Source organism: Leishmania infantum, chromosome 31, assembly GCF_000002875.2.
Source record: "Leishmania infantum JPCM5 genome chromosome 31".
NCBI lineage: Eukaryota > Euglenozoa > Kinetoplastea > Trypanosomatida > Trypanosomatidae > Leishmania > Leishmania infantum.
In genome coordinates this window covers 1,035,646-1,060,436 of record NC_009415.2, presented here as the reverse complement: position 1 = coordinate 1,060,436, position 24,791 = coordinate 1,035,646, and the positions used below count along the sequence as shown (strand labels likewise).

General features: G+C 57.6%; 3 protein-coding genes across 3 annotated transcripts; all 3 read left to right on the top strand.

The window, feature by feature from the left end:
* Nucleotides 1–2,800: 2,800 nt before the first annotated feature.
* Nucleotides 2,801–5,512, top strand: LINJ_31_2240 (hypothetical protein, unknown function; the record flags this gene model as incomplete). Its single annotated transcript, XM_001467479.1, has 1 exon — nucleotides 2,801–5,512. One exon carries the CDS (start codon nucleotides 2,801–2,803, stop codon nucleotides 5,510–5,512), a length of 2,712 nt encoding a protein of 903 aa, XP_001467516.1.
* A 4,956-nt stretch (nucleotides 5,513–10,468) lies between these two features.
* Nucleotides 10,469–14,242, top strand: LINJ_31_2230 (conserved hypothetical protein; the record flags this gene model as incomplete). The annotated part of the gene is made up of 1 exon (XM_001467478.1): nucleotides 10,469–14,242. The coding sequence occupies one exon, from the start codon at nucleotides 10,469–10,471 to the stop codon at nucleotides 14,240–14,242; it is 3,774 nt and encodes a 1,257-aa protein (XP_001467515.1).
* A 3,449-nt stretch (nucleotides 14,243–17,691) lies between these two features.
* Nucleotides 17,692–20,169, top strand: LINJ_31_2220 (hypothetical protein, unknown function; the record flags this gene model as incomplete). Its single annotated transcript, XM_001467477.1, has 1 exon — nucleotides 17,692–20,169. One exon carries the CDS (start codon nucleotides 17,692–17,694, stop codon nucleotides 20,167–20,169), a length of 2,478 nt encoding a protein of 825 aa, XP_001467514.1.
* Nucleotides 20,170–24,791: the final 4,622 nt, after the last annotated feature.

Sequence of the window (24,791 nt, the reverse complement as noted above, 5' to 3'; positions counted from 1 at the left end):
ACATAGCCGCGGCGGTCCCTTTCCTTCACCGCCCATTCCTTCTTTGCCAGATGTCGTTTTTCTTCAAAGGTCGCGTATTCCGTTGCTTGACTGAATTCCTTTATTTTTTTTCTCGTGTGTGCGCGATCGCTTTTGCTGATGTTTTCGTTGTTTCGTGGTTTTGAGCGCATCAACACCGCCTGTGGCTATCATGATTCCAGTACACAATTACACGCCTTCTCTTTCTCCTTCTTAGCCGTGTTTGCTGGATTCCTTTCAAGGAAATCAAGGTAGCGCTCCCGAAGCGATGTGTCTCTGCGGCGTTGCACGGGCGTCACGTGCATACAGCGGCTTCGTCTTTGATAGGGTGCAGGTAGAAAAACACACACACACATATATATATATATAACCGGCCCTCCATTGTCAACAAGGGCACGCACAAGTACGCCCACCACCACCACCCCTTCACGCACATGAGGGAAAACGAGCCACTCTATTCTTCCTCTTAATCGTTTTCCGTGTCGCATTCATGCATATCCTTTATTTTTGTTCCTCTCCCCTCCCCATCCGGTCATCCCCACATTCGTCACACGTCCGTCCCATGCGGATATCATCTGTTGTTGTCTTTCATGTGTAGACCACTACCTCCCACGGATAGGCCTGATATGCTCCTGATGGCCTTCTCGGAGGCGAGTGCAGACTACCCGGGATCTGTGCCTCGTTCGTCTGCGGCGATGTTTCAAGTTTTCCAGCGGAGTGAAGCATGTCGCAGCCGAGCTTCTCCTTGTTCTCTCGATATCGTTCTTGGCATGCGCCCGTTTTGTCTTGTGCAGTTCGTGTGTGTGTGTGTGTGCGCGCGCCCCTGAACACTCACGTTGGACATTCTCGCCTTCGCATAGCTCCCAATATCAAAAAAAAAAAGAAACGCGAGGGTGCTCTCTTTTTCTTCCTGTCTTCCCTCTCTTTGCGTGTGCACTGCGACGTGCGCTGCCTCCCAAGCCCCTGCTCCCCATCCCGCAATCGTGCAAGCATCTGTGTCATTGATGGCGGGTGACGCGCTTCTCGCACCTGCTGCTTGTTATTTTTGTTTTTGCTTTTTTTTTCGTGCGTGCATGCGTGTTCTCCCTTCTGTTTTTGTTTGGTTTCCATAAGGCTTTCGTCTTGTTTTTGTGTTGTTGCTGATAAGGTCGCAACTTGGATACCGAACGCACACGGAGATGCATGTGTACGATGCGTGCCTGCCTCTCTCTTCCTCCCTCCTTCCCTGTAGCGCTGTATGCCTTCTCCACATCTCCTCCTCGTTTATTTTTGATCTGAGTGTGCTGCTTCTCTGAGCTTGCTCGGTGTACGTACGTTCTTTCTCGTGCGACCTTTCTGTTTTATCCATCCTTCTGGTAATTCGCTAGTTGGCACTGCTCTCGCCTCCCCCTTCTCCCACGTCTGCTTTACTCACCGGGGCGCCGTTGCTTCCATCTGGGGTCTTCTTCTGCCACCGTGCTGCATTGTCCAACGCGGTGGCTGTGTACAGCTGAGTGGGAGATGAGTTCTTTGCTGCTGTTGCTCGTAGTCGTCTGCCGTGGCGCTTTTCTGCTCTCCGTGAGTCATCGTTGTAATTTGTGATGTTTTCGTTGGCGTCCTTTGCTGTTTTTTCAGTGTCTCTCGCTTGATTCCGCCTTCTTCCTTTGCCTTCATGAGCCTCTCTCCTCTTCGCCCTTCCCCCCCCCCGCATGTCCGCGCCCTCACCGTGTCTCGCTCGCATTTTTTGCGGTTGCTTGCGTGTCCTCCCTACCCACCCCCGACTCATTCTCTATCTGTTACCCTCCGTGCGAGGGTATGGTCAGCTCACTTTTTTCTCTCTTCTGCAGCGTGTACGGCTCCTTTCCTACGTATACGTAAGCGTAAATGTGGGGCGCGTGCGTTCCACTCTCTGTACGCTCCCCCTGCGGTCTGCGTCATCCATGGATTGAGGGCCTTTTCTAGCTTCGCCGACATCTATCGTGTTGTCGTCACAATGCTCGTCTACGCTGGGGCGCGCGTGCCCCGCTGTGTGTGTTTTCAGCTCCTGTCCTCTTCTGCCGTCCTCTAGCGGGCACTTTTAGTGCGCTCCCTCAGCACACGCTGCGACCTGACGCCCGGCAAACGGCGTGAAACGAATTCCGCCGAATCCCAGTATCCTCATCATGGACGCGTCTGCGCGCAAGGGCCCTGCTCGTGTGGGGAACGCCTCCAGCGGCGCGGCTTTACTCTTTGCACGCACCGTCACGAGCGCGTGCTGCTGAAGACAGCAGAAGAACGGGCTGCCCTGTCTCTGAATCGCTGAACGCGGCGCCAGCGTAAAGACGTGGTGCAGCTCACGTCGTGGTTTCTGGCTCTGCCCCTTTCAGAGATGACGACACCTCCACGAGGCATCTCACCGTTTGCCAGTTTCTCCTCATGTCTGTAGTTGGTCTCCTCGTCCCCGTCTCTTCTTCCGACAAGGCCGTCCTCTAAAAAGCGATTGTCCTCCACAGAAGGAGGGGGGCAGGCGCACACCCCACCACGTACTGTCTGGCGCTCACCACATATTGGACGCTCTGTAAATTTTTGTTTTCGATTTTTTTTCGCCGTCGCCGTCCGCTAAGCTCCGAAACGCCATCTTAACAGACGCCACACAGAGTGTCGGAGTATCGAAACACCCAGCCCTTCAAGACGCACGGCGCCAACGCGTGCTCTCTGAACCCAACACCGCCACCACCCTCTGTTTCTCTCCCTCCTCGTCCACATACAGCCTCGCCCTTACTACTGCAGAGCTGTCACACCTGAGGCTGAGGGGGTGTACGCGATGCCAACAGCAGACAAGCCGAAGCCGTGCAAGCGGTTTGGGACCTTTGGCGATCCCGACCGCGTGCTCACGCAGGTAGAGAGGGAGTTCTACGCAAATATGGCACGCATGCGCAAAAAGCGCACGCAGAAAAAAGAGAAGCCGCCGGCAGAGGGCGCGCACCGAAAGGGCAAGGAGAAACGAGGCAACGAAAGCGAGATGTCGCGGGAGAAGTCCACAGACAAGCTGTTCGCGCTCCGCAAGCGTTCTCTGACACCGGCTGACGCTGCCTCGAGGAGCGCGCTGCCAGCGCCCTCCTCCCCACCGCGCGACAACCGCCTCGCCGTGCTCTCGGCGGTATGTCTCCTGGATCGCGCTGCCCCGCTTGTCGAGGAGCCGGACCGTCGCAAACCCCGGGATCGCGCAGCATCGGAGTGTGTTTCCAGTTGTACCCAGCACATGCCAGAGCCGAGGCGAGGCTTCGGCTTCAATGACCAGCATGCGCCAGAGAGCCTCTGCAAGCCTGGCGACTCCATTCTTCTCCCGTCTCGTTATCAGAGTGCACGGTCGGGTCACGAGAACACGCCGCGCTGGCAGCGCCAACGGCGCGCTCCCAAGGGTCTACTGGTGTCTGCAGGTAATTCGCCTGACCACACCCCTGATGTGCCTCTGGAGACCGGGCTCGTGGAAAAGTTACAGCGGATGAAGGTCTTGAGCGTGCCGCAAACAGCGTCGCAGGAATTTCCCAAGCGTGGAAACTCCAACCCGTCAAGCGTCATGAGCGGTGGTGGCGATGGTGAGAATGTTGACTTGTCGCGCGTTGCCGGCCTCAGTGACGACAAGGCGGGCGTGGAGGGTCGCATCGGCATGGCACTCGGCGCGCACCACCGCGAATATTTCAGCGGCGGCTCTTTCCGTATTCATGGACTGACGGACGAGCAGATGCCAACGCTAGAGGTTCTCGCCGCCATCGAGAAACTGTTGAAAGTGCGGAAAGAGTCGAAGACGACGTCGATGAGAACCGATCGTACGACGAAGCAGGAGCCCAAAGAGGAGGCAGCAACCCAGAAGCGACGAGATCACGGAAACGCTCATAGTGCACCGACGCCAAAACCCAAGGCGACGGCATCGGCTGGAAAGGGTTCGCAGGCGCGGGCATCGAGCTTCCCGTCGCTGATCAGATCGGCATTACAAGCAGCGGCAGCAGCCATCACACCGGCGCGCACGTCGCCGTCTTTGTCGAGAGCAGAGGCAAGGTGTGCGGCTCCCTCGCCCCCCCTGGCGCAGCCACTCCCAGCCCTGCATGCCAATGACGCAGGGAGGCATGCCCAAAAGGGTTCATCTGAAACCAGGAGGCAGGCAAGCCGCCAGCCGCCCGCATGCGTGTCAGGCAAGAGTCGAGGAGCGAGCTCCTCGCGCAGCCGTAAAGGCGGATTCCCAGGCCCCTTTTGCTGCATCAATGGCAAAGCATCACGGCACGGGCTGGCGGAAAAGATGGGTCGGCGAGCGGCACAGGGTGCCTTGAGAAAGGATGTCTACACGCAAACAAAGTCTCCAAGCGGCGCTACGGCAGTCGACGAGGCATGTCGCCAGTACGTTGAGCAGTGTCGTCGTGAGGAGCAGGAGCTCAAAAAATTGATTGAGTGGGAGCGGCAACGTGCAGGCACGGCGCCTGGGAAAGTCAGCGCCGCTATCTACTCCGCCGCGCTCAGCGGGACGACGACAGGTGGAGACAGCGCAGTAGCAGCGTCTTCTTCTCCGGCTAGGAAGGTTGCCGGTGTCTCCGCCTTCTCTCACCATCGCCCGACTTCAGCGACCAGTTTGGGTGCGCCCACGGAGGAAAGGGTGAGCCCCAGAAGCAGCTCCGCGGATCGCACAAAACGGAGACGCAGCCCTGCCTGCCGCAATGGACGGCCAACGCCGCTGTCGTGCACGGATCTGGGTCACCTGAACACAAACAAGTCTACTCGACAGCGCAGCGGCTCGCGGCCACCCGCGCACGCGTACCCCTTCCTCGCTGGAATGGCAGACGATGCGTGCGATGCGTCAAGCGAGAGCACGCCATCTGCTCAGCCGAAAATCGCATTCGCAGGTGCTGGCGGCGGCGGCGTCTCTCCAAACAAAGCCGCCCGTATGACCGCCGTCACCATACCAACCCCCATGCGCGAGGCGGGCGGTTCTCGGAGCCGACCCGTCGAGGCCCACCTGCAAGACCCCGACAATCTAGCGTCTTTCACCGCCGCCCTCTTCTACGAGCCATCGTCTGCAGAGGAGTCTCACATGAGCTCCCGTGCCATCAGTGTTGTGGACATATCATCCACTGCGAACCACTGCGGCACTTCAGAGTCCGTCTCAGTGGCGGAGGAAACAGTGCAGGAGATGGTAAAGGCGTACAGCACAGCAGACTCGCCGCAGATGAACACGCTACACGAGAACGCCGGCGCACGCAGTGATCCGACCCGTCAGCGAGCTAACTCCGTTGGCGTAGCGACAGAGCCGTCCTCATCACCGTCTGCTGGACAACGCGAGTCCCGACAGGGCGTACTGAGTGGTGCACCAGTGCACACAGCGTCTTTTGATGGCTCAGGGATTGGCGTGAGCATCGACGATGCTTACGAGACCGGCAGCGACCTCTACGTCTTTCCGTTCCTGCTAGAGTGCCGAGGCGGCACTTCGCCACAGCAGCAGAATGTGCATGTCAAGACGCCCTTGTGCCCTCAACGGCCGAGGTAGCGCTGACGCCCGACCGCGCTCTGGAGAACTAAAGTGGCACGGGTAATGTAAACAAACAGAGCGAACAACAACAACAAAAAGGAAACGCCGCAATGTCGACACTCGCGCGTCGGTCGTGTATGCCCCGCTATCCTGCCTACGATAGCAGCGCCGTACGGTGGATACGTACGTGCATGCGGGTGGGTAGGTTCTTGCATGTGGATGTCTGCGTGCTTCTCTTTTTTTTCTTCGGTTCCTTCTCGTGTTCGGGGGCCAGCAGACTCCTGGCTATGGTGGCTGCTGCTCTTCGCTTACACCCTGGTATGGTTTTCTTGATTAACGCCTGTGTGTGCTTTATGTTTAGCGACCCCTCTCTCTCTGTTGTGCGCTTGTCTTTCCTTTTTCTTGTGGGTGTCGTGTGTGTGGTATGCGTGCAATCCCGTCCCCCCTCATCCTCTCCCTTATCCGTTGCCTCCCGTGATTTCCCTTGCTGGCGCGTCCTCGCTCTGCGGCGCATGCGTGTTGTTCCTCTCGGCCTCTTTGTTTTTTTTTGTTTTTGCGTTGATTCTGCCCGTGTTGGGGTGATGCTTTCCCTCCTCTCCCCTCCTTCTCCTCCTCGCTTCGCACGTGCGCGCCGTGTCTGCCTTTGTGTTGGGTATTCGCGGGAATTGCTTTCTTGCATTGCGTCGACTCGGGCTGCAATGTCTGGCAGTGCAAGCACGGTGCGCACGCGCTGTCAAGCACCGCCGGCACGGCGCCTCGCATCCGAAGAAAGCATGCAGAGGCGCGAAGAGACGCATGCGAGCGAGCCGCCGTGTGCATGTGCGCGGAGCATGCGGAACGTCCCCCACCCGGCCGTGTGGGCTGCTGAGGCACAGATGCCCGGGGGGGGGCATGACGCGAGCACCCCGAATGGCAGCATCGGGTCGTCCGGGCACCCATGTGGCGAGTCTCCACACCGTACTATGGCATGCCGCTGCTTGAGGCGACGGAGAGCGCGAGGGAGGGCGCACAGGCGGAGCACAGGGCCCCCTGGAGGCCCTGGCCTGCGGCTGGCCAACTGATTCCGTGAGCCCGTGCGGCATGCACCTGGGCCACCACCACCCCTCTACTACGCGCACGGCGGACGCCGGTGCCTCCGCCCTTGAGCAGGGCCCTGGACGCTGCCCGCGTTGGGTCCAGGCGCGCAGTGCACCCAGGTCGGTCTGGTGCCGGTGGCGCAGCACGCGTGCGAGGGAGGGGCGAGGAAGGACAAGAAGAGACCGTGAGACGCATGTCCCCGCTTCGGCGGCAGCCGTCTCGCCCTAGAGGGCCAAGATGCCGCCGTGGTGCAGCGGAGGCGTCTGCGCTGTGGTTGTGTGTATGCGTATATTAGCTGACCTCGTCGAGGGTGGAATCGGGCACGCGTTGAGGGAGGGGGAGAGAAGCTCGCACACGGTACTTTAATGGTGATGTCGGACTGATGAAGCACCCGCCGATGCTTCATCTCACAATGAAAATTCATGTCCAAGCTACCCCTGTTCCCCCCAAAGACATGGGAGTATTGGGGCACATGAACCGTTACTTCCGTGACGACAAGCCATAGTTAAACTACTGTGTCGGGTATGCACAGTGCAGTCTTGTGTCTTGATTTCTTTTACCCTCGTATACGCACTACGTTCATGTGTCACTGTGTCTCTTTTTGTGTTTCTAAGCGTGTCTTTGTTTCCCTTCTTCTATCGACTTCTCTGGGCACCCGGTCCACGGGCTCTCCCCGCCCTCTTCCCATGACCTTCCTCGCCCGTTCTCTCGCACTCGCCTCTTCACCGATGGGCTTCCGCTGGTGCGTTGTACGCCTATCCAGTCTTGCTTGCGACGGTGTTGGCCGCCTGTTTTTGTTGTTTTGTGCTGTTTTTCATCCGCCACGTCTCTTACGTCCACTGAGCGCTGCCGGCGCGCTCTATGGCATTTTCCCTGTTTTTCCTTTTGCCGCTTGCAGACGGTTGTTCTCTGATTTCAGCCTCACAGCCTTGCTGTGCTCGTGCATCTCCACTTGTGTGCTTCCCTTCACGGCAGTGCACGCTGCGTCACCAGCTTTCCGTGCCCTTGTGGGCAGCATAGGCAAGAGCAAGTGCCCTCCCTTCGTCTCTTTTCTCTCTGGAGAAAAGAGAAGGAAAAGCGGAACTTCCAGAACTCAAGATTTGATGCTTGCTCGATTCGCGTGCGTGTGTGTGTGGAAGTTCCTCTGTTTGTTGTATCTTTCGCAGCGTGTATCCTCTCGTGGCACTTGATGCGACTCGGTGTATGTCTGTAATATCTGTCGCGTCGCTGTGTGTTGTGCGCGCCCCTCACGGCGGTGGGCTGACCCTCTCCCTCCCACACACACACACGCGCACACACATCTCTTTTTCTCCCCATGCGTCTCTTTGTTTTCGGTTGCTGTCGGTCTTTCGTCTTTTCTCTGCTGTGCTGCGCAGCTGCCTTTGATGTCGGTGATGTGCTGTCGTGCAGCCTAGACGATTATGGATGTCGCTGCTCGACATGTGATATCTCCCGCATGCCCCTTTCATGATCGAATTTGCGGACAGGCAGGCGCTCGAATACGATTCTGTAGCAGGATAGCCACGTCGGTCTCCTGTTGAAGTGTTAGTTTCTTTCACAACCCCTCCCCCCCCCACACACGCACACACCACCATCACCTCTCCCTCCCTCATCCTTCAGCCCCGGCGTGCATTCTTCACTTTCCTTCTCTTTGGTGTGTGTGCAACGTTTTACCCTGAGTTTTTTTTTGCCCCTGTGTGCCGCGTCCTCATATCTTTTGTGTGTCCCTTCCCCTTCGTTCTCGGTTTGTTCTTCTCTGCTCGTGGTGTTCTTCGCCGTTGATTCTACTTTCGATTTTGTCTTCTGTTTTGCGTGGGCGCACCTGTGAGCGTCACCTGTCGGGTTGGTCGCACCCCCTCGTCCCCCTCCCACTTTACTCGGAAGCGCGCACAACCAAAGACGATAGCGCGTGTGTATCCGTAGGTTACACTACTCGGGGGCGGGAGGGGGCAGGGCTTGTATCGCAGTTGCATGCTCTTTGGGGGGTGTTTGATGTGATGAGCCTTCGCCCCATAATCCGCAGCCAACAGAAGCAGAGAAGGGATGTCAAGACCACTGACTTGTGTACGTTTTCTGTCATAAACCTGTCTCAGTGTCTGTCGCCATAGCATCAGAGGCGAAGGAGGCTGCTTGAAATTGGCAGACGCAGGTGCCCCTTCGCCACTCACCTCCCCACACACACACACACACTCACGCACACACCTTGGTTTCCGAGCCTGCTCCTCTTCGCCTTCTCCTTGTTGTTAGCGATTAGCTCTTGTTGTCCTTCATGGGCGCTCCTCTTCTTGGAGCTGTGCCGCACGTGTGTTTGCTATTTCTTCGCATGCCCTTCCTCTTCCCACACCCCCGCCTGGCCTCGCCGGTCTTTCTCATGTATCTCCTTCGACTCGTCTGGCTTTGTCTCTGTGCCCCCTACGTTCACTGCAGCTTCGTCTCTCTCGGGCGCGCGCGCATCGTGTGCGTGGCGGCTCCCTCGTGCCTGTATGCGCGTCGCGCGCTTCGCCCTCACTCGTAGGCGCACACGATTGCCCGGATGTGTCTCGTGTTCGTCTCTCCGCCCCTCTTTTAATTCTGCCTCTCGTGTATCTCCTGCGCGCACTGCCCTGCCGCCTTTCCTGTCGTGAGGGCCATCTACACGAAAGCGTCCTCCCTGCCGTTCCACCTCTCCCTCCTCTCGCGCATCCGCGTCTTATCCTGTCCGGACCAGGGAAGAAGCAAGCGCGCTCAAAGACCCGATCTGCGGAACGTGGCAAAGACAGGTAAGCGTTTGATTCCAAGATGAATCATGTATGCTGTGGTTGCACAACGCTGCTACTCTTTTCGTGGCTGCTGTCTGTTGTAGCCCTCTCTCACTTTCTGCCGGCGGCTTTTTCGCCTTCGTGGCTGCGGTGCTCCCCGTGCGGGCAGTCCTCCCCGCGTGAGCCCCACAAGTAAGTGGCGGATGCGTATGAGCAGACGACACTTCGGCGGTAGATGGCCTCCCTTTTTTTTTTCGTTTCGATATGGATCCCCTTCGTGCTGTAACGGCAATGATCCGCCCTCCCTTTGCTGTTGCGTTACTCACATACGGGGGGTGGGAGGGAGGGGAGCGCGTACCTCCTCCTCTGCCCGTGATGCTCCCCTCGCCTTTCTTGTCTTCTTCACCTTTTTTTTTCACTTTCACAATGATTTTTTTTTTCGTTTTGTTTGCACTCAAGTGTATGTGCGTGTGTGTGTGTGTGTGTGTGTGCCGGTGTGTGATAACAGAGTTGTGCGCCAAATCGGAAGCAACCTTCGGGTGGTTGCGGATGCTTGGCAAGGGAGAGGGCAGCGCCTCCCTCCCGAAGCGCTCATCGCAACCCGTCAGAATGACTTTTTAGTGTGGCAGCCACAAGAGGTCACCCAAGGAAAGGCGGAAGAAGCGCTTGGGAATGCCGGCGCTCCTTTCCTCGCGTGCATCCGTGCGCACGTGTTCTCAACCACAGCTTCCTCCTCCTCTTCCCCCTTGCTCTCGGACCTTATTTTTATTAGCGATTGATACCCTCACCTTCCATTGCCGCACACACGCGCGCGTGCGCCAACACGGAAGAGGGTCGCGCACATCGAGTTTTTATTTTGTTGTTGCGGCGCTTCTTACATCGCCGTCTCCTCACTGCGAGACGCACAACTGTTCGTTGCACGCCGCTCTTACGCGCTGCGGGAAAAGAGCGTCCTGCGCTTCCGTTTTGGGGCTGTGCGCTTCTCCGTTTCCGGCGGCGCCCGCTCTCCCAACTTCCATCTCAACTCCTTTTAGCACGTGGGCACAGTGTGTCACTGGGCACCCCTTCCCCGCATTATTTCCGTGGATTCGCTCTTGCCTGCTATTCCATCAGCCCCCCATCACCACCACTACCACGACCAACCCTTCCGCCCCACACCATGCAACGCATCTCTTCGCTCGACGAGCTATTGCAGCACGTGGAATCACTCTCCCACCACAGCCGGTGCGCGACTCTCGTAGAGTTTGGCCGCTGCAGCATCACTGCAACAGCGCGAGAGCCGAGGGATCTTCAGAATGTCATCACAACGCTCGGCGCACCGTCGCAAGGGCACTACCAGCACTTTCTTGCTGCCTGTGCGTTGTGCGGTGCCTTCGCAGAGACCCAAAGAATTGGGCGGGCCATGCCGGCCGCGCTGCTAGAGACGGCGTCGTCACTGCTGGAGGATGCATCTCTGAAGGTATCGCAGCTGTTGATGACTTGCATGCTAATCTCGACCACAAGCGACGACCCGCAAAAAGCAGCGATGGCAATCAACTTTTTACAGGGCGCCCGACTTCCTCAGTTCAAGTGCCTGGTCACCCGACTGGCGCAAGCACAGCAGACGCAGGTGCTCCTGCGGCTCTACCAGACGCACACAGTGACGGACCCCGCCAAGATGCAGCTGCTACTCGGATCCTTGAGCCCGGAAGCTTTCGAACAGCTGCCGAAAGAAGAGCAGGCTACTCTTGGCATCGTGGCACTTCGTCTCTTGTGTCGTCATCATCCTCAGTGGGTAGCGCAGTACTTGACGGCTCGGGTATACGAGCAGGTAAGCCTCAACACGGTTGTGGACGCGGCGCTGAAGGAGCTGGTTCAGAAAGCGTGCGTGTTTCTCGCCACCCGCGGTGCATTGAAAGACAGCCTCTCCCTCTTCACTGCCACCGCGCACCTTCTCGGCCTGGACCAACCCACTCTGCAGACCGTGCTGGAGCGCTACTACGTCTCCACCTTTCCCGTGGAAATCGGCCACTATCTGCTCGAGGGAGAGGGTCGGCACATGTTGGCGACCTTTTCGGAACCCTTGAACTGCCTGATATCGCGTCGGGCCTGGAGACGCCTTGGCGGACACACGGACCTCATCCTAAGACTTCTGGACAAAAGCATTCTCTCCAATGAGCCCGTCGACTTGCTGAACATGCTTCCTGATGCGCGGCGCGCCTACTTTGCGCGTGGCTGCAGGGAGCTGCAAGACACTCGTGGGATTCCGCATATAAACTGGATTTTTTGCATGCCATCTGCGGCGGAGCGAACAGCCTTCGCCCACCGCTTCTACAATCACGCGAAACTGCAAGACCTCCCGAACGAGCGCATCGAATACCTTTCTTTCCTGCCATTCCCGGAAGCAATACAGATCGGGGCCGCGTACGTGACCAGCAGCGACGCTACGATTCGGTCCCAGCTGATTCGCGCGTGCGTTGGCTCCCTCAGGTACTACCCCGAGCACCTGCCAGCGGCCCTCGCGTTTTGTGCGCAGCGGCCAAAGGAGCAGGATGGATGGCGTCGCGAGATGTTCAAGGCGTGGGCTGCGCTGCCACACGGCTTCTGGAGGCGTACGGCCACGCACATTTCCGATAACACCTTGCAGGACACGCTCACACAGCTCATCCAAGCTGCCTACAGCGCCAAAGACATGTCTGACCGCACTCTGCGAGCGCTGGAGAAGCTCCTCTTCCGCCTCGTTGGGCCGCAGACAAACTTTGCGGTCAGCCAACTTGCCACGCTTATCCGCAAACGAAAACAGTTCACTGCCTGCAATGGCGACTGGGATGACTTTCTCCAGTTAGCTCAGCTGTACCCGCGTGCTGTACCTGTCCTGGTGGCATCGCTGCTTCCGCTTGCGCAGATGCTGCTAGACAGCGACAACATGTGGGCGACTATACGCATCCTGGAATCCCTTCTCGACAACAAAACTGTCGTCAAAGTACTTCGGCGAGAGGCGCCTGCGCCGAGCAACGGTGAGCCCGAGATTTGGACGATGGTGCATGACGTGCTACAAGCCGGTATGTCCTCGACAGACAGCGGTGTGGCGGCGGTTTCCTTGAGGCTTTACGCCAGGCACTTTGCACAGCAACTGGCGGTCGAGCTTCCGGACCTCATCGCCCAAAGGAAAGACTGGATTACTGTCAGCAGGGTGCAGCGCCTGGTGTGTGACGTTCTGCAGGGACCGCTGTTGGACATGCTCGTGATCCCCATCGAAAACATCCCCACCGGTCGCTTCTACCACGCAAACAGCAAGTCGCTCGCGTTTGTGTGTGAGCTGCCGGTGGAGAACGCACACCGGTGGACGGCTCGCCAGCAGATCCGCTACGCGCAGTCTTGCCTGCAAGCCATATACACCCCGCTTGCTTTGGAGGCTTTCCAATGCAGCCGGCTCATCAAGAATCTCGCCAGGCTGCCCTCCGTATCCTCCACGACAAGTTGGACAGACGCAGATGGAAACGCACGGAGTTTGCTCACCTTGGCAACGGACGCGCATCCTGAGCATGGGGAGTATGCGATGCGGTTTGCGCTGCAGGCGCTCGGCCAGCTGGATGGCGATGCCGAAGCCGTGCAAGCCTTACAGAATGCGCTAGATGTGGCGGACCAACGCATGGACGCTCTTCGAGCACTCGCCACGGCGCTGCGGCGCGCACCGAGCGCCGAGGCGGTGCGCGTTCTCGAGCCAGTCCTCACGGGGAAGCAAGTGACGGCTCAGAAGGAGGCACTTCACCTTCTTGGCGCGAAGTGCGACAATGTGGCGTACGCGCGTATCGTGCAGTTTGCCGCCGAGCGTCATCTACCGATGCCTGCAGAAGAGGACGGTGACTGTGGAGGAGTCGCGGCACTCTCTGCAACAGCTGCCACGGCGCCTGGATCGACGGAGGAGGCTGTGCTGACTATGCATCGCGATGTGCGAGCTGCTTTAGTGACCGCGCTCTTCCACTTTCTGGACAAGCCGCAGGTGTGGTCATACTACGCCTTCATTGTAACGCACGACCAAGTGGCAGAGCAATGTGCGGTGGCTGCCGCGGAGTCAGCTATCAATGCATGCGAAGAAAGCGATGGTGACACGGATGATGCGAGCACTGCCGACTCTTATGAGAAGAAAGTGACCACTCCATCCTCAGCGGCTTGCGTGGCTATGTCAACCTTGCCGTGGGCGCTGCTCCGGCTGCCGTGGCAGGTGCGGGAGTACCAGGTGCTTCTTCGACGACTTCTTCGCCACCCGGTGCGCGACGTTCGCGTCTCGGCACTGCACAAGCTCGCCACAGTGCCGCCGTACGACGACCTGGAGCTGTGCAAGGCGATTGCAGAGTACCTGGATGAGTGCACCTCACCGGAAATCGTTCAGTCTGTGCTCAGGTGCATGCTCAGGTGCACCGCCGAGGAAGCGGCACCGTTTCTCATCTCTGTCATCTTCACCGTCCAGCCCGACGCGTCCCTCGAGAGTGTGGCGAGTGTGCTGTGTGGAATCATGAGATGCGCTGCGGCGCACGAACACAAGCTGCTGCGCACTGTTGCGACTGAGGTTGCGGAGCAACTCATCGCGGCCCGCCGCCAGCCAACGATCGCGGTCTCGCTGATTTTCGAATTGGACATCTCGGAGTGGGTGTCGCGGCTGACGACGATGGAAGCAGCTGGGCTGATGCATCCTGGGGCAGCAGCGGCTGTGATCAGAGCGGTGCAAGGTGGCTCCTCTGCCATCCGCGACATGGATGCCGCGGAAAGACTGGAGCAGGCAGTGCTGAGAAAGCACCCTTCTGCCCTTATGCGCCGTCTCGGCTTGGCGATTCTTCTCGAAGCATGTGAGAAACGCGGCTGGAGTGAAGATCGTAAGCTGTCTCTGCGATTATACTGCAAAGACACGGACTTGTGGGTCTCCTCCGACGCCCGTATGGTACGACAGGAGTAATCTATGCTGAGCACGATGCGCGCAAGGCGCCTTGGCCCCGCGAATGGTATGCCTCCTGAGGCAGAAGTCTCTCCTCGTCGAGGAGCGCCACCGGATGTGTTCCTGGACAGCCCCTCTTTGTTTTCTTTTTCGCTTGCAACTCTTACATTTTCAGCCCGCCCCACCACCCCCCTCCGTGTGTGTGTGTGTGTGTGTGCTCTTGCTCTTCTTCTCCCTGACGACAGCCTCCATACTGCCGGGGGGCACACCTCGTCCTGTGGCATCACAGGGTTCAGTACACCACATTCTTGCGCAAGCCGAGCAGCCTGCAAAGTCTGCCCTTGTGTACGGCTGCATATTCTTGGTGTTGGCAGGGCAGGTCTGAGCTGGCGGTGTGCCGGAGAGACTCGCGGGCACGATCCCGCTTGTATCAGCTCACTAAGAGCAGTGTCAGCGATTGAACAACGCTGCGCCTCCACCTCCTGTTTTACGCTCCTGTTTCAGCTGCGTTGCGGTGGTGTAGAGCGTAAGCATGAGCTCAGCGTGTCCGCTTTATGCAGTGGCGTCACAGTGGGCTGAGCGACACCCAGCAGTGCTGGTTGGGCCGGCTCCTTGGCATAGCCACAGTGCAGCAGAGGTGGTTGGGCCGTGATTGTATGTGCGTGTATATTTGATGACCTGCTCGTGGTGCAATGATATCTTCGTTGAACTATTCCTAGCAGTAGTGCTTCGCTTTATTTTGACACCTTCACTCTCGTTATCTCTGACCGTGCCATTACATCCCTGCGTGCCAGTGTGTTGCGGTCTGCGATTTTGGTGCGCTGGTCAGAGGTACGTACACGCAACAGCAGGTGCATGAACCAGGCATCTGTGTGTGGTCACTTTAAAAAAAAAGACGCTTCATCCACGCCTACGTTTGCTCTATCTTGTTTTTCTATTCTGATTCGTGAGCTACCTCACTCTCCCCTCCCCCTTTCTCCCTCGAAGGGGTGCCAGAGGAATCTCTATCTTTTGGGGAATCTGCCTGGATTTGTATGCTCGCACGCACGCCGCGCATCATACGGCGTACATGCTGGAAGCCGCCAATCGCGCCACCGGACGCCTTCTGCACCGCAAGCGCTGAAAGGGGGAAAAAACAAGAACACTCTCGATGCAAACAGATTTAACGAGATTACGGTGGCACATGCCTCTGCCGCGGCGAGGGCGAAAGACGAATGCCTTCTGCATGTATGAGCCCCTTGCTGGGCCGTCACTCTTGCAGATGATACACGAAGGTGGCGTCGTGCTTGTAATGATGACGCTCGCACCGTGTGTCAAGAACGTCAACTTCGCCGACACACGATGGTTCCGTGACGTTGCTTCATGCTCTCACGGCTCCCTTTCACCGACGTCCGTTTTCTCTCTCTCCTTCCTGCACACACGCACACACACACATACTTACACATGCACGCACGCCCTTCTACTCCACCTAAAGCACTTCCGGAGGGAGACGCACTTGAACGGGTGGCCATCACGTGCGTGCTGGAGGGGCTCTTCGCGTCGAAAGGGACGTGAAAACGTCATCGCTGACCACATCCAGCACGCGGCACGCCTCTACGTCATATTCCACGTGGTCGATCCGTGTGCGTGTGTGTGTGTGTAGCGGAATCCGGCTCCTCCCTCTTCTCGCTCTGCCGCTGTGTGTCGGTGTTGCATCAATCACTTGACGGAATTACGCTCGTTGACATTTGTGCGTTCCCTCCTGTGTATCGCCCTGTCATTTTGGCGTTAGGGTTTTTGTGCTGGCTGGGTCCATTGGCACCCGTGCTCATCATCTTCGTTTTCGTTTTTTTGTGTGTGTGCGCGCTCTTTCCTCTGCCTCTCTCTCTTTGTTTTCCTCCCGTGCATGTTGTTGTCCGCGCCTCCTTCTCCCGTCCTCACCCTCGCTCTCTTCGGCTTGTCGTCGGTTTTCGGGTGATTTCTCTGCATGCGCGTCCCACCCTCCTGTCTCACCCTCTAGTTTATTTTCTTCGCTACGCCGCGCGCGCTGTCGTGGTGCGCTCCCTCTCCGGCTCTCCCCCTTCCCCTCCTTTTAACTTTTTTCTGTTTTCTTTGTGCTCTCCCATTCGAAATCATCCGATCACGTGCACCTTCTCTAAAGAAGTTATGGTCTTGCGGCTCGCAACGTTTTTTTTTTCGCGCGCATCTACTCACGTCCCTTTCATTTTCCCTGCGTGAAGTCCTCTGTGCTTGGTTTTCCTTTCGGATTGTGAGTGTTCTTGCCCTTGGAACCGTGCTTGTTGAGACCCTGCCTCGCTGCCGCTGTGGCTGTGACGTCATTGCCTTTTTGTTGGTGTGGTGCTCGCGAGTCCAATCGTCTATGTATGTGTGTATTCATTTTTTTCTTTTGAGCCTGCAGGTAATACGCACTTTCCTCGCACTCCGCTGTGCTGCACGCGTGTGAGCGAGTACCTGTGGGTGCATCACAGACACACTGCCACCGCTGCCTTGCTTTGCTTCTCCGCCCCGATGTGCTTATCTCTATTTCAAATTTCTTTCTTGCTTTCTCGCTCCGCTTCGCTTTTCAGCGAACTCCGCAGGGGCAGTGGCGTGTGGAGTGTTTTGTGTGTTTCATCCGCTCCTTCCTCGGCCGCACCCCTGCCGATTGAGCCCTCCAGTCTTCTATGTCCGCCTCTCCGCCTCCCTCGCCCTTCTCTTTTATTTTATTTTTCGTTGAAGTCTCTCGCGCTACGTTGATTCCACCGTTGTGCGCGAGTGTCTGTGGGCGCGCGAGGTGGTTCATGGTTTTGTTTGTTTGTTTTTTAGTAACTGTCACCCACGGCTCATGTGTTTACAGCTCACTTCCTTGCCAAGTTATTTCGTTTCTTTCGCCTCTCCCTCTGCACCTTCCGTGTTCGTTGGAGCCCGTGAATAGTCTTACCCTTTCTTCCCTGATTTCCCCATCTCTCTGCCTTGGACGTGGTGCGCACTTCCCCTCCACCGTCACCGTATCGCGTACGCGCACCGTCAAGCTTTTTTCTTTCGTGCCCATCGCTCGATCCGCTCACGTGCCCCGCACATCCCCCTTCTCCCCTCCCTCGGCTCTGTGAATTCACCGGAAAACACCAACAACACCGAAGGAGGCAGGGGCAATTTTCTTTGCTGGTGTGTGTTCTGTCGGGCCTGGCGGAGGCGAGAGAAAGAGAGAAGGGGGTTTTCTTCTTTGCTGTTGTGTTTGCTGTTACGTGGCCTCCCTCACCTGCTCCGCTCGCGTGGCCGCGTTCCCTTCGCGCCGCCCTGCGCCACAACGCCTCAGTGTGCATCGGCGCACTCCTCCTCCTCCCCTTCCCGAGCGCGGCATTTTCTTTCTTCGGCTGCTTCCCTGTGGTGGTGTCTACGCATACCTGTCGCACGAACTAACAGAAGAGCGTACGTGCGTACGCGGTCGGATCCGTGAAGTAACTCGTTGTTTGTCGCTCGTGGTGGACACCATGTATGCAAACCTGAAACACTCGAAAGAGGAGACCGCGTCACCCTACTTTGGCGCTACGTCTGTCCCGCTACACAGTAGAGATGAGGTGCCATCGAAGCGACGCAAGAATAGCAAGCCGAGAAGTCCGAAACTGAAGCGCAGCTCGTCGAAATCGGGTCGACTCGCTGTGGAAGCCAAGGCCGCCACAAAGGCGAACGCCGCATGCGGGAAGGCTCGACAACGTCCGAATCAAAATTCGGGCAAACTGGATGCTCGCAAGAAGTCGTCTTCGTCGCCGTCCCGTCCGGAAAGCGGAAAAGTGGCCGCTGTGCTGCGAAGGCCACGGCCACAGGAAGCGCCCGTCAACAAAGATGACGACGCTCCGAGCTCGGCAGGCCAGTTATTCGAGTCCATCGGCGCCAGTCCGTCTGTGGTTGCACTGCGATCCCAGACGAGCGACGGCGAATACTTCTTACCAGACTGGAGCGTCAGCAGCGAAGCGCCACCGGCGATCCGTCGGACAGGTTTCCCTCTCAACCGCCCCTCCAGTGAGCTCCGCCGTAACTCGCTTAATGCCAACAGCAGCAGTAACGCCGTGCCGCGCACGACGGACCGGACTCTTCGAGAGTATATGGATATGAGCAGCAGCTGCGCACCGCAGTCGCAGAAGCCGCTCCTATGGGGAGCCAGTCCCAAGGCTGCCCCAAAGCACACGAAAGGTAGCAGTGCGAGCCCCACCACAGTCCGCTGCTACTCACAGTACCACATGGCAAGCAGTACCTCTTCCTTGCTCCCATTCGGTGCGCCATATCAGGTCCAGCAGCAGCGCAAGGTGGCGCGCACCGCACCATCGGATCTCAGCCCCGAAAACTTCTATCCCCCGCTGCTCATGGGACCGCCCAGTGATCGTCACCAGCTCACGGTGGACAGCTGCGACGCTTCGCGGCAGCTGCGAAGTCGATTCAACGTAGCGAACGGCGATGTTGTCGCCACAAGTGGCAAGCGGGGAGACTTCTCGAAGCTCTGCAGTGGCAGCATCGCAGGGTTCCATGACAGCCACACAGACGACATCTCGCCTCTCGCTGCGCAGCGAAGCTCCCGAGCTGTCGACGCGGGCTCTCTTCGAACGCTGTCGTCTGCCTTCTTCTCGACTACCTCTCGGTCACTGCCACAGTCGCTTTTCCGGGTGCCCATGAGCATGAGCCCCAGCGCCACCCTCCGCAGCACCACAAACGGCTTTGACAGGGGATCGGCTGTGTGGAAATCCATGTACGGAACCGACAAGAATGGTGACGAAGAAGAGAGCCCGCTCGCGTCCGGGGGACACCGGACGGGTGCTGCTGGTCGGCGTGGCATAGGTGGCCGCTATCAGAGCTCCTTTCACTCCGCAACAGGACTCCTGCCTCTCTCTGAAAGCGACCCGAACGGCGGCGGGACTGGTGCTGATGAGAGACCGGCATGGCACCATGGAAAAGTCAGCTCTTTGTACGGCTGCATGCTTGATGGTGCCGCCGTGGTGTCGAGCTCCCCGTCGGACGATGGGGGCGGCGCTGACGAAGACCACGATTATTGGACGTCATCGGGCACGCACCCGGGCCAGCGTTGCACGCTCGAGCGCAAACGTACGATGAATGTGCTCGCGTGGATGAAGAAGACAGGCAAGAGCCGGACCTGCGGTAAAACGGGCGGCACTCGCGGAGGCAGCGACAGCGACGACGAAGACAACGCAGACGCCGAGCGCCGGCAGAGCCTTTCCCCCACCAGCACACCAAAGCGTGAAGGCTGCGGTACGACGGCGCATCGCAGCGAAGCCGACTCGCACAGGGACGAGGTGGTGGTGCGGAACGACGCGGGCAGCGATGAAGATGCGGACGCGGAGAGAGACAGCGAGGGCAACCTGGCCTCGCTGTCGCAGCAGACTGCCTTGCAGCGTATTCTGTCGGGCATGTGGAAACCCTCCGACCCCAAAGAGGTTGACGAAGCGGCGGCCGTGCAGGAAGAGCGACCTACTCAGCGCATCGAACCTTCGCTGCCGTATAGAAGTGGTGCCGGCAGAGGCAGCAGCAACGCGCACCAGAAGGTGAGCCCCGCAGTCGCAGACTGCAGGAGGCCCGTTTCGGTGCACTATCACGGGTCGCCGCGCGCAAGCATGACGCCGCCGGCCGGCTATCGAGGTTGGTGCGCCGGGCACGGTGCACAAGCAGCCGCCTATCTGCACAACCGTGGCATTTATCAACCACTAAGTCTGTCACCGTCGCCGCAAAACGCGAATGGCTGGCGCGCGCAGCTAGTCGAATTCACATTACCATCCACGCATATCGGCTGCTGCGCATACACGAGCCCGACTCCACACACCGTTCCGGTGGCGTGCAGATCTTTACCTCTGATGTTCCGGCAGACGGTGACAAACATGGCGGTGCACGAACTGCTGGGCCTTGACCCCGAGGCCGAAATCATTTTTGTGGAGTCACCCGTCTGGAAGCACTTGCCTCGCTAGCGGGCGAGCCGCTGCTCTCCCTCGCCATCAGTTGCTTGAACACAGGGCGCGCCGGGGATGACAGAGGCAAAGGAGGAGCCTACAGCTGAATCTCACATGTCTGCTCTCACGCACACACGCACACCTCCCCTCCGCGGTTCTGTTCGGCTGGTGACTGCCTTCTCTCACCACCGCATCCGCTTTACCCCTCTCCGTTTTTCTGTTGGCTTCGGCCCCCTCCACCACATCGTTTTTTTCTTTTTCGTTTTCGTTGCTTAGGTACCTCTGCTGATCATGCGCATGTGTGTGTGTCGCACGCAGAATCTGCCGGCCGTTTCTCGTGCTCAGTACAGTGGATTCTCGTCTCCCCTATACTCCCCGCCAACGCCCACGGCAGGCTCAAGTCACCGGCTGCCCGCGGTGGTGCTGCCGGTGTGATGGGGATCATGCCTAGGAGCGCCCCAGAGAGAAAAGGCGAAGACCATCCAGCGAGACGGTGGGGTAAAGGAAAAAGGAAGTCAACCGAAGGGGAGCGGCTCGACTGGTGGTAAGGCTCGCTGATACCTCTCTCCATGTTCTGTTGCGTTCTGTTCTGTTCGCTCTCCTTCCTCCCCCAGCCGCCGCCTTCTCTCGCGTCCTCGTCACGCTCTCATTGTGAGGCAGAGCGCAAGGCAACGTTGTCACAGTCGTGTTTCTGTGTTGTGCTCTCTTCTATACCCCCTTCCCGCGCCTTGTCTGTCCATCACGGTCTCGCATGATCTATGCAGTTTTTGCTGCGTTTGTTGCCCTTCGCTGCCTTCCGTTTTTCCTACCTTGTACGCCGTTCTCGCAGCTCTAGCGCGGAGTTGATGGGCCCGCTTCTGAGACCCATTTGCCGCTCCGCAGAGAAGAAACCAGCGTAGTGGAAGATATCAGGGCGTCAATCTGCGGCACTGCTTTTCCTCCGCCACTACCCCTCACTGCCGTCGTGCAGCCCGCACGCTATAGACACCGAAAAGTCGTGATTCAACACTTGCTCTCACTTGTGCATTTCTGCTTTCCGCCCTTTCTCTTCCGTCTCGCTATGTTTGTATTTCAGCGCCTGCAAGACTTGTTCGTCTTCCTCGTAACATATACGCTCGGCTCGTCTCATCGTGTGCTTCGCTTACGTTGTATGTGCATGTATGCATAGGCACGTGTGTGTGTATACGTAGTTTGGCCTCTCTTTCCTTTATGTCTGAGCCGCTCCGCCAATCGGCTTTCTCTCTCCCTTTCTTCTCCCCCCCCCCTCTTCTGGTTCCACCTCCTCACTGATGCACCGCAGACCTTCCTCCTTTACGTGACCACCATCACCCGCTGTTCAGTCTCTCACATCACAGACAGGGTATTATAGATATATAGATGTACTCGGAAGAGGATGTGCCAATCCAATACGACACCCATCTCCACATTCTTCCTTCTCCCATCCGCCTTTCGCGTTGTTGGTATGATGTCAGCGTCTGTCGGTGTTGTTGTCTTTGTACTCGTGGTGCGGCCGTCACGCTTCTCCATTCTGTTCTCTCTCTCTCTGTTCCCTTTTCGTTTGTGGTTGCCTCTTCTCCGATTGCTCCCCTCTATCTCTTTGCACGTTATTTTCTTTTTCTTGTTTTCGGTGCTGGACTCTGTCCCGCTCCTCCCCCCATCATGGCGCCCAGATCATCAACCGATGCGTCTGCGACAGATTTATGTGCCCATGTCTGGCTAGGAAACCGTGTCATACTTGTTTCCATGCTTCCTTTACTCTCCATCTCGTCAACCGACCCTGTCACCCACTGTGTGCAGGCCTGTGCTGTGTTGTGTGTGTGTGTGTGTACGATGTAATCACCAAACACATGCAGAGACGACGCACCCACATGCAAAAAAAAAGGGAAAGAGGCGACATCGACAGCGAGTCGCCCACTCATACACACGCGATCTGGTGTGCAGTGCGCCGCGCGGCTGTGGCGGCTTTGTTGAGCGCACATTTTACAACGCTTCGACGCTTTTCGGCAGCACCCATGAGTGACGGTGGGTGTGCTTGGCGCCTGACCGCCCGTCCTCGTGGCCCGGCGGCATCGATGCTATCGCGTATGCTTTCTTGACGATCATGTGGCTCTTGCTATTTATTTTCCCTTGTGCGCTACTGGAAATGGGCCCACCTTTTTTTTTCTTCTTCGTTTCTCTCGTTGCCGGTGTTCATCATCTGTTTTGGTTCTTTTTTTTTCTGCTCTTGTTGCCGCCACCTCTCATTGCTCTCTTCAGCCTCTCCTTGTCGACTCCGCTCTCTCCCTCTGTGTGATTGTGGCTTGATTCTTCCGCGCAACTCGGTGTCACTGAGTTTTAGAGACATGGAGAGCGGTCAGCACCACTGCGGGCGATCCTAACCTCACTGCCCGTTTAGATCTTTGAAAGTAGCGCGTGGCCTATGCCCCCACGACTGTCGAGTCGTTATCCCGCTGCACTCGCCGAAGCCGATCCGTGCCGCTCCCTTTCTTCAAGTAGGATTTACTTGGTTCTTTGGTGGCTTTCTAGCTTCGCCCTTGTACCTTCGCCGGCTCTCATTTTATGTGCCTGCGTCTCCTCTCTTTGTGCGCTCTGCTCGCGTCCCGGTGCCGAATTCCTCACATTCGCTGTTTTTGTTGTTGTTGTTGTTTGTCTGCTTGGCGCTGCACCCTCCCTCCCTTCCCCTCTCTCTCCACCTTTTTTTTTTCTGCACGGTCACCTTGCGCGTTCCCCCTTGGTGCATGTCCACACAGTGTCGCATGCGAGCTGTGGCTCTGCGAGAGCACTTCCTGTTTTGTCTCGATGTATGTCGTGCCTGCGCATGTATCGGGCCCATGCGCATCGATGCACCCGCGCTGGCCGACCTTTTTCTACGGTTTGATTTTGACGTGTTGTCCCTCACCTGTGGGGCGGGGCCGGCTACTCGCTTCTTTTCTCGGCAGGACGGCGCGGGGCCCCTGCTGCTGTTCGTGTTCTGAATGGATGTTTCGTCTGCCAGCGCGTTTGTTTTTCTGTGTGTTGCCGCGTTCCTGTGCTGTTGTGAGGGCAGACGAGGCGCACTCCTCGTTGCGCCTCCTCCGCCTCTCATCTGGCACCCCCTTTCTGCGTGCTCTGACTTTGGCTCTACTCGCTTGCTTGTTTGGTGTTCCTGTGTTGCTGCTGCAGCGGCGGTTAGTGTCTACAGGCGTTTTTTTTTGTTGTGTTTCGTTTTTTGGCACACGGTAATGCACATGTCGCAGTATATTGAGGTGAAGGCGTGCATTGGACAGTGACGGCCGATGTCTGCCGATTTCTCTCTGCCCTAGTGCCTCCTCTGCGCCAACCCTTTCTCTTCCTCTTCCTCTCCCACAGCCCGTCCCGCGACGATCTGTGGTCGCTTCAAAAGGAGTACATGTTCTCCTGCTTGCTGTCTTAGAGGTTTTTTTTTCCAGTTTGTTGTTGTGCTGCGCTTCTCCTTCGCAGGGTTCTGTTGTTTTTTTTTCTTCGTTTTCACATTGAAACGGTCAGAGCTAACGGGAAGCACGGGTGGCCGGCGCAAGCGCGCGGTTCCCTTGGTGTTGGTGCGCCTCGCTCAGCCGTCATTTGTGTGTTTCGCTTCGTTCTTCCCGCTGCTCACCTTCGGTCCGTTTTCTTTCTTTTTTTTTCTTTTCCACGATTTCCCGTGTTTCAGAGTCAGTGGCACCCATTCAACGCCCCTTCACATCTCCGCGAGGTGAGCCAGGAAAGGCCCGAAGGACGGGTGATTGGGGGGGGGGGGCAGCACTCTTGTGAGCACTGCACAGACAACTACGCATAGAGCTCCGAACGAGCACCCGGAGTCTTAAGGCTCTTTGTAAGCGGCAAGATTGTGCACACCCTCCGTAGCGGATTATTCGGCTATACGTCTCCTGCGGGGGCGACAGTCCTGACTCGTCTCTATAGGCTCCCTCACTCCTAGCCTTACACTCTGCGCCCATACGCCGGCGAAGGAAAGAAGGCGTGTGTGTGGAGCAGCGCGAATGCTCTATGGGCCTCCGCATATATGTGCGTGTTTTCTTTTCCCTCTCTTCCTTTCTTTTCTCCTTGCTGTTCCTCCTGTGTGCGCGCGTGTGTGTGCGTGTGGTGCGCTCATCAAAGGAACCGTTTTGGCGTTGCCGTTTTCACAGCCTCCGCTGGTATGCGTGGGCGTGAGTATGTCATGTCGATGCTCGCTTGTATCGGTATGTAGGTACCACCTCGTAGGCTGGGCAAGAGCAGTGATACTCCGAGTGACTTTAGAAAGGGTCCGTGGCCGTAGCGGTGGGGTGGGGGCAGGGGGGGATATTTTGTGGTCGGGTGAAGAGATCGCGTGCCTCAAGGAGGCACAACGTGTGCTGCTTTGCAGGGTTGTTTGTGAGCTTCTGTTCAGCACCTTCACCAGCTTGCCGGTAAAAAAGCATGCGCGAACGCTCGATTGTGTATCACCTGCTGTCCCAACCACGTGCCTTCTATCCCGCATGGTCCACCCCCAGGGCTAGGCACGCTCTACTCGTTACCGCCTGCTCTCCACTCCTGGTCCCTCCTCCTGTCTCCCTGTCTCACACATAAACACGCATACACACATCTTCGCACGACGCACGTGCTTCACGGAATCCGTGATGTGCAGCACACTCACACAATCACCA